The sequence below is a fragment of the Girardinichthys multiradiatus genome, chromosome 17, assembly GCF_021462225.1.
Source record: "Girardinichthys multiradiatus isolate DD_20200921_A chromosome 17, DD_fGirMul_XY1, whole genome shotgun sequence".
NCBI classification, from domain to species: Eukaryota; Metazoa; Chordata; class Actinopteri; order Cyprinodontiformes; family Goodeidae; genus Girardinichthys; species Girardinichthys multiradiatus.
Genome location: NC_061809.1, coordinates 25,970,726 through 25,980,032, shown reverse-complemented (window position 1 = coordinate 25,980,032; position 9,307 = coordinate 25,970,726). Strand labels below are relative to the sequence as shown.

At 41.4% G+C, this 9,307-nt stretch overlaps 1 protein-coding gene across 2 annotated transcripts in view; it reads left to right on the top strand.

Moving 5' to 3' along the window:
• The first annotated feature begins 308 nt into the window (after positions 1 to 308).
• phf21b (PHD finger protein 21B) overlaps positions 309 to 9,307 on the top strand; it is an 84,456-nt gene continuing 75,457 nt past the window's right edge. Inside the window, exons 1-2 of one of the 2 annotated variants that reach the window (XM_047389709.1) lie at positions 309 to 910; positions 1,264 to 1,305. In XM_047389709.1, coding sequence (XP_047245665.1) covers positions 857 to 910; positions 1,264 to 1,305 — 96 coding nt within the window. In that variant the 5' untranslated portion in view covers positions 309 to 856. The remainder of the gene's footprint in view (positions 911 to 1,263; positions 1,306 to 9,307) is intronic. The other variant, XM_047389711.1, reaches the window with a different exon arrangement.

The following is a 9,307-nucleotide window of genomic DNA, read 5'->3' as shown; positions in this document are numbered from 1 at the left end:
AAAGTTTAAAAAATGGGCGATTAAGTATTTTTTAAACCACTTTAGATGTAGATCCTGGTTGAAACTCATATTTTGTAGTGAGGTTAAACTAAATTAAAGCTTATTTAGGTAATCAGATAAAGTAAGAGATCTAAATGAGGATGATCAGAGCTTTGTGCATTAATATAGTTGTGAACATGGCTCACATAATTGTATATCTGTCTGGGTTTGTTATGTTGACAAAATAAACCTGATTTGCAGTTGAATAATAAAATATGAAAAGATAACAGATATACACTTTAAACAAAGACAAACATTATTTTTCTGTATGTATGTATGTATGCTGCGGAGTTATTCTGTTTCTACAGGTGTAAAAACACATTTTATAGATCAGAAACCATTGCTGGCTGTGATTCCTTTACTTTGCTCCATGTGTTTTGTGCGCATGCCCAGTCAGTGGGGGTCTGCTCCATCCGGGAACTTCAGAATTACCATTGACAGCCGAAGAGCAACTTTTCCCCAGGCAAAGTGAAATCAAGGCGCGGACTCGGACAAAATATAGTCCCCGTTTTTAACTCGAAATTACCGAAAGGAGCTGCTAACCGGTACCGTTTCGGACCCGTCCAAGTTCGACTGTGTCCCGGAGAGCGACCGTGCTGGACTCGGGCCTGTTCCGTGGGGTTTGGAGCACTTTTGGAGACGGGCGGAAAGTGGGTGATGAGTCCCAGCCTGTGTAAAAAGAAGCGAGAACTTGCTCTGCAGCCTGGAGTAGTTCTTCTTTCAATTGTTATTGTCGCTTTAAAAAAAATCTTTAATTCACTTAAACTTGGTCTCGGCCGCGTCCAAAGTGGAAGAAAAGTGTTTTTCTGGTGGGAACATGGAACTACAAGGCCTACAAGAGGCGCTGAAAGTGGAGCTCCAGTGTCATCAGGTAAGTGAAACATGGTGTTGTTTCTGTCCCTATTTATCGCTGTTTGGGAGAGTGAGAGCAGGAGGGAGAGATGAAACACTCCGAGGGGGAAGGAAAACTATGCGACATGTCGCTGGGAATGGGAATGTCTGACACTTCCAAGTCGAACAATTAAAGCTACTTTTCAGGACTACTTTGTCCGGTGATGGAGGCTGTTTTCTGGGAGAATTTGGAGTGTTGATGCGGGGGTGCTGGCTGACTGTGGCGATCAGGACGCGACCTGAATATTTATGAGCTGCTACAAATTGAGCCCGCTTTGTTCCTCCCTGTTTTAAACTTCACACACTTTTATAATTCCTTGCTTTTTTTCCCAGCTCCCGGATTGTTTTCAAACTGGGATGAAGCTGGACCCACAGGTTAGCGGTTTGTTCCTGGGCTTCTAGCCGGCATGGCTGACTGGTCGGGGAGTGAGGGAGAAACTTTATCAGCATAAATCTGCTCCGGTTAACATCATCAACTGTCCCCCAGAAATAACCCAGCCTGCCTTTTTATTAGCCTCACACCGACTTGAATGTCGGGAAGTTTCCTTTAACAGCAGCACAGAAGGAGAGCTGCAGTTCTGAAGTGTTCGTAGCTACGCACTGGATGGAAAAGTGGCCATCTTTTCTTCTCAAACTTGTGCAATGTTGAAAGATTTTAGCGTCCATTTTGAGTAGTCGAACGGCGGGGAAGTTGGTGTGCGGATGGTACTAGTTCAGCAAAGGTCCATTCCGCTTTTCTTTTTTTTTTTTTTTTTAGGGATTCTGGACTAGTTTTGATCAGCTCTGGTTCAAAAGCTAAAATACTTAAACTGGTGTAAGTCCTGCAAGAAAAACCCAGCACCCAGATGGATCAAACTTCACAGAATTATTTTATACTAAAGACACATTAAACCTTTTAATTTTGGTAGGTAAAAGTTAAAATTCTTTAAAATTCTTCTTTAAAATCATTTTAACCACGACAGAAAAAACCCCACTTAATACTGGTCAAACTCTGCAGAATTATTTTACAATAAAGACACATTCTTTAAAACAAAGTTTCTGATTCTTTTTGAATGTTTATTTTTTTTTTTTAACGAAGGTCAGAGAAGGGAGTTTTTAGATCAGGGGTGTTCTTCATGTTCTAGATGTTTCCCTGCTTTAACACACCTGATTCAGGTGATTGGAGTTCAACAGAAGCCTGTTAATCAGCCATCAATGGGAATCAGGTGTGCTGAAGCAACAAAACATCTAAAACATGCAGAAAACCGGCCATGTTTTAGATGGTGTCAAGCATGAAATGTGCATTATTTTCATTAGTTGAACTATATAAAATACATTCTTTAAAATAGTTTCTGATTTGTGCAAAGTTTATTCCATTTATGGAAGTTTAAAATGAGACAAAACTGACAAAAAGCACTTGTTTATTTATACTTATTATTAATTGAACTTTTATGGATCATAAAGATGGACTGCTCCCCGCTCCCCATCGCCACCAAGGTATATTTACAATGCCTTTAATTCATGCTCTGCCATTAATGTATTCAGCCTGTTGATTGGAGTCTCCTTGCTCACACCTAATGGGTTATATTCCAAGAGTTATGAACTTGCATTTTAAATGCTAATGTAATATTTGGCTAGTTGGACAGAGTCTCATGGGAGCAGATGCTCACACTGGACATAAATGACATTGTCCAACATCCTAAAGGTCACAGAATGATGGGGATACAGATGAGACAGAGAAGAAAGAAGAACAAAGGCAATTGGAATCCCATCTAAAGTGACAAAAAGCAGTAAAATCTGAGTTGTTTTTTTTTTGGACACAAATAAGATGAAGGTTGCATTAATATAAATTTCAATATTGGTCCTATTTAAATGGCAAAAAGCATTAAAATTGAACATTTACAAATACAAAATCATTCATTTAGGAAAATTCAGCCTACATTTAACTAAGTGGTATTAATTTCAAGACTAACCCATCTAAAGGGATTAAAATGACAAAATAGACATTAAACACATTTAAACATTTACACATATACATTTCTCATGAATCAGGTGTGTATGAAGGTGTAATCACTGTAAAATAATCCAGTCTAGATGGAGCAGAGCTGATGAAATCTGATCCCTTTAAAAACAGCGGAATGGTCCTTTACTGAAGCAGCTTGAATCGGAAGCTGGGAATCAGACACCAACTTCAGCGCTGTGCGGGTCGACATGTTTCTGGAGAGTAGGAGAGTGTAGCTGGTAAAGGAGCAGCCTGACTCAGACTTTTCTGACGAGTATCAGAAATTAACCCAACCTGGATTAGTCCTGTTTTAACCCTTTTAACGCTGTTAAACATCTCGGTTTGGTTACTTTTCGCTTCTCTCTGCTGGCATTATTTCTCCGGTGTCACGTGACTCACAGCGATCCGTTTGATTCGCTCTTAATCACTCTTTTACTTTTACTTTAAAATATATACATATATATTTTTCTGTTCCACCACCTTCATGTCTTCCACACGGTAACTTTGAGAGCGGCTCGGCACTCATAGTGGAGCCGGGGGAGGAAGGCAGAGGCTGGGCGGATGCTGGAAGTTGAGGCTTCAGCACCACGGCCAGCTCCTGGTCCTTCTTCTTCTTCTACTGCTGCACGGCCACAACTTCCACACAGCAGCAGCAGCCAAGGCACTTTGTTTCCTCTCATGCTTGTTTGTTTTAAGAGTTTTATTCTTTTGAGCTATTGTTTTTTTTATTAAAACTTGTGCTGAAAATTCTCCCTTTTAGTGGAGAACAATGAGGCGTAGGAGTGTGAATCTTTTTATCCTTGTTTGTTTCTTTTTTCTCACTTTTGTAGTGGACGCTTCCATTTTGATAGAGAAATGGGGGTGGTTTCTCCCCCTTCTCTACAACATGGAGAGTAAAAAAAAAAAGTCTGCAGAGTTTAATGCAGGAAGAGGAGGGGGAGGGGAAAGGGCCCCATTCATGCCTAACATTACCATTTTGATTGCTTTGATGCTGTTTTTGGTTTGGATGCAGGGGGAGGGGAGGCAGAAAGCCCAGTCAGCACTCGGCGACTGGCTGCACGGCCACGTTTCTAACCACTACACACTGATCTGGTAGTTTTTTTCCCCCTGCAAATTCATGATTTGCTGCTTTTCCCTTTCCAGATAAATCTGAAATGATCCCAGTTAGAACATGTTGGAGTTTCTGGCTGCTCTATAAAAATCCTTTCCTTGCTTCAATCAGGAATCAAATATTAGATGCAGGTTTTGCTCCTCAGTTTTAAACGATACTATGTTTTATGATGATGCTTTATTTGAGCCATGTCAGTCTGCAGAACAGTTCCAGTCTGATGGCTTCTTCACAACCAGTCTGAGGTGTCCCCAGTCTGGACAAGTTAAAAAACAATTGCACTTGAACACAGCAGAGATGACCTCTACCTGCCAGTCCTGACAGACAGTCTGCTCCTGTTTAAAATGACACAGCAGAGGCAGCTGTTGTATTATTCAGTAAGGTAAAACAGTGTCAGCAGAACTGTTATTTTTAATTAAGCCCATTGGTTATTAGTTAAAGCTTTAACACATTTTCACTCAGAAAACAACTATTGAATTCACATCAGCATGTAGTGCCTTTTGTTAAAGGGTTAATACCGTGTGGACCTAAACACTTTTCATTCCACTGCAACAACAACGTCATCGTATCTTAATAGGATTTAATGTTATGGACCTCCACAAAGTGTACATGTATATTCAGCCCCCCTTTACTCTGATGCCCGTCATCTAATTAGTCCACCTTTATGTAATTATTAAGAATGTTTTCACACAAGAGTAGTGTCAAGTACCCGGTTCGTTTTTCTGCTGGGGTTTCACAGACGGGGAGCAGGATTTAAACATTTTCAGATCATGTATATGCCTGTAAATTATAAAAAGACAGCTCCTGTCTTTGGTTAGTTTCCTCTCTTAGCTTGCTGCATTGACTTTTATATTCCAAATGTAGCAAACTGCACCAGGGTTAACTCATTTTCCATGGGCCATACACTTTGTATATTTCAGAACATGGATTGAACAGAGCTCTGTGAGATGTTCAAAGCGTGGGATATTGTTTTATGGGACTCTGTTTGCTAATTACTCTGATTCCAACAGAACCAACTGGGATGTTCCTCTCATTGCGTGTCCTTTTGGTCCACCTGTGTTAGGCTTTCATTTCTGCCATCGCCATCTTTGTTTTTGATTTTCTTTAAACCCACAGAAACATGATCATGTGCAGTAACATATGTGGCCTTGCCTCAGGTGATGAGTCTGGATTTAAGTTCACAATTTTTGAGTTTTTCATTCTGTTTGCAGAAAACAGAATATTTGATTCTAAGGTGTTCTAGAATGAGGAAATCATCAAAAACTGACCTCGCTGTCTTCAGACGTCCAGCTGTTTGACTTGTCCTGATGTGAGCATCTAATCACAGGCGCGTAGCTGTATCCTGGTGTAAGGGAGGACGCTCCATGCAGTAATAAATGTCTGTTTCTGCATGTGGATACAAGAAAGAGCTGCTCCAGACATTAGGCCACTTTTATGTGCACAACTCACTGAATCATGCAGATAAATTCCCCTCTGGGCTTGTTTTCTTTAGCATGTAGCCGGTAATCTGTTCCACTCTGTTTTTACGTCGAGCTGCATTATTTTTTTCTGCTTAAAAGTTGAGGGTTCCTCTTGCTTCCTCTGTTGTGTGAAATCCTGGAGCTCTGCACAAAATCAGAGGCTTTGTCATCTGATTTTTGGTTACAGCTGAGCTTGTTTGTCTTTTTGCGGCCTCTTTTATATGCAAAGATGAAGATTATTCTATAAAAGCTGTTTGTTTCTTCACAAAAACAAGCACGTTTAAGGAACCCTCTGAATATACAGGTCCTTCTCAAAATATTAGCATATTGTGATAAAGTTCATTATTTTCCATAATGTCATGATGAAAATTTAACATTCATATATTTTAGATTCATTGCACACTAACTGAAATATTTCAGGTCTTTTATTGTCTTAATACGGATGATTTTGGCATACAGCTCATGAAAACCCAAAATTCCTATCTCACAAAATTAGCATATTTCATCCGACCAATAAAAGAAAAGTGTTTTTAATACAAAAAACGTCAACCTTCAAATAATCATGTACAGTTATGCACTCAATACTTGGTCGGGAATCCTTTGGCAGAAATGACTGCTTCAATGCGGTGTGGCATGGAGGCAATCAGCCTGTGGCACTGCTGAGGTCTTATGGAGGCCCAGGATGCTTCGATAGCGGCCTTTAGCTCATCCAGAGTGTTGGGTCTTGAGTCTCTCAACGTTCTCTTCACAATATCCCACAGATTCTCTATGGGGTTCAGGTCAGGAGAGTTGGCAGGCCAATTGAGCACAGTGATACCATGGTCAGTAAACCATTTACCAGTGGTTTTGGCACTGTGAGCAGGTGCCAGGTTGTGCTGAAAAATGAAATCTTCATCTCCATAAAGCTTTTCAGCAGATGGAAGCATGAAGTGCTCCAAAATCTCCTGATAGCTAGCTGCATTGACCCTGCCCTTGATAAAACACAGTGGACCAACACCAGCAGCTGACACGGCACCCCAGACCATCACTGACTGTGGGTACTTGACACTGGACTTCTGGCATTTTGGCATTTCCTTCTCCCCAGTCTTCCTCCAGACTCTGGCACCTTGATTTCCGAATGACATGCAGAATTTGCTTTCATCCAAAAAAAGTAGTTTGGACCACGGAGCAACAGTCCAGTGCTGCTTCTCTGTAGCCCAGGTCAGGCGCTTCTGCCGCTGTTTTTGGTTCAAAAGTGGCTTGACCTGGGGAATGCGGCACCTGTAGCCCATTTCCTGCACACGCCTGTGCACGGTGGCTCTGGATGTTTCTACTCCAGACTCAGTCCACTGCTTCCGCAGGTCCCCCAAGGTCTGGAATCGGCCCTTCTCCACAATCTTCCTCAGGGTCCGGTCACCTCTTCTCGTTGTGCAGCGTTTTCTGCCACACTTTTTCCTTCCCACAGACTTCCCACTGAGGTGCCTTGATACAGCACTCTGGGAACAGCCTATTCGTTCAGAAATTTCTTTCTGTGTCTTACCCTCTTGCTTGAGGGTGTCAATAGTGGCCTTCTGGACAGCAGTCAGGTCGGCAGTCTTACCCATGATTGGGGTTTTGAGTGATGAACCAGGCTGGGAGTTTTAAAGGCCTCAGGAATCTTTTGCAGGTGTTTAGAGTTAACTCGTTGATTCAGATGATTAGGTTCATAGCTCGTTTAGAGACCCTTTTAACGATATGCTAATTTTGTGAGATAGGAATTTTGGGTTTTCATGAGCTGTATGCTAAAATCATCCGTATTAAGACAATAAAAGACCTGAAATATTTCAGTTAGTGTGCAATGAATCTAAAATATATGAATGTTAAATTTTCATCATGACATTATGGAAAATAATGAACTTTATCACAATATGCTAATATTTTGAGAAGGACCTGTACAATGCACTAGCAGCTCTACTTCTGTATTTTGTGCAAATGTTCATCTTAAGAACACAAATAATTGTATAATAAACCTCAGATTGAGCCTAAGAAATCTGTATACAGACTGCTGAGATGAAGGCTTAATACAAAACAACAGCAGTTAAAAGAAAGCTTTTGTGGTCAGCTTTGTGGCTACTAAGACAGTCCGTTATTGATGAGCAGAGATGACACCGATCGTTTATGTGAGAGACAAGTTGTACCAAACAGCTCAATAAAGTAGGATTTTACTGTTTACCATCTTTGTTTTGTGATTTACACAACTAGCATCATCAGCTGCCTCTCCATTCATATTTGAAGTTGTAAATATTCCTTCTTTGGGTCAGATTTCCCCAACCAGCTGCCAACGTTTCCAGGTCCTGGAGGCTCCATTATCGATGGGAGTTTAAAAGTCCAGAAGAACAACGTTTCCAATCTGCCATATCTAAAAATAAACATACATCTGTTCATACATTTGAAACATTTGCTTATACAGTGTATAACGTTATGTGTATGTTATTATTTAGATGTGCAACATTTTTAGTTGTAAGCTTAAACTTTCAGACGGAAGTCAGTGGAAAATATGACCTGCGGCAACACAGGTCCGTGGCGTTTGGATTGGTGGATGGATCATTGGCTTTAGCACGAAATCCAGTCCAGGAACGATATCGGTATCTGGTCAGAGACCCATGTTGTCAGTTGAAGGACTGCAGGAGACGTTGTTACGCAGATTTTACTGTTTCTGGCGGTGATAAAATCAGCATTTATTTCTTTTTATTATTTTCAAAGAGAGATAAAAGTCTGGAGGTCATTTCATGGCCACTGTTTGAGGCCTGGAGATCATGGAAGTTAAATCCTGATCAGTTCGGCTCTCTGTCCTTGTGTGTTAGGAAGGATGACACAAGTTTGACTCTCCTCATGTTTAAATTGGGCGTCAATCAATTCCTGCTCTCTCTGCTTCGTTTGCTCTCTGTTGCGTCATGGCAGCAGTTTTCACCGGCCTGTCAGGTAGAGACGAGAGCTTCTAGTCTCTCAGTTCTAGTTTTCCCTTTGTGTCCTCAAATCCACCGATTCACACTGATCTATCTCTCAGCAGAGCGCTCGGTTCAGTCCAACATGTTTCCAGACCAAACAGTTTTCTGTTCTGGAGAAGTTGAAACAAAACCCGCAGCTCCTTGACTTGAAAGCCACCTGCAGGCAGCATCTGTAACCATGGATACGACCGCTTCTTCCTCTCCAGGTCTGTACACGTCATTGGGGCTCTTTTTGATGTTCCACTGCGTTCCTTCGGAGCAGGTTCATGTGTTAGAGACAGTGGAGAGCGAGGATGATGTGGAGGGCAGGCTGCGTCTGCTTTTAATTTAAAGTAAATGTTTTAATGAGAGCTGTAGTGTTTCTGGACGGTTGAATAAGCAGGAATGCTGCGTGTTCAAAGGCCATCACTAATGTTGTTGTCTGGTTCTGTTTGCTGCCAAGCTGCTGTGAAATTCCCTGATCTTTGTTGGTGAAAGTGAATATTCTTTCGCTTATGGATGTTAAATTATTCAACTCGTCGTAACATAAAATATCCTGTAAACGGCAGTACTGATTGGCTTGCTGAGTTGCTGTATCACTGTTTGATAGTTTGTCTTCGTTTTCCCAGCTGCTTCACCGCCGCTGTGTGCCCCACTGTGGGAAACAGGAGAAATCAGGTTACTCTCGACCAGCGATCTTCATGGAAAGTGATCCTGACCTTATTTAGGAAGCGTTTTAATGATACATGATGCTGCTTCCTGCTCCGCTCAGCTGCAGAGGCCTCTCACTTTTCAGCTCGGTTACAGTTGATCCACATATGCATCTTTGAGTTCTCACTTGGATGGTTGACACATGTAGCCTCTCACTTTAGAGGACCAAATC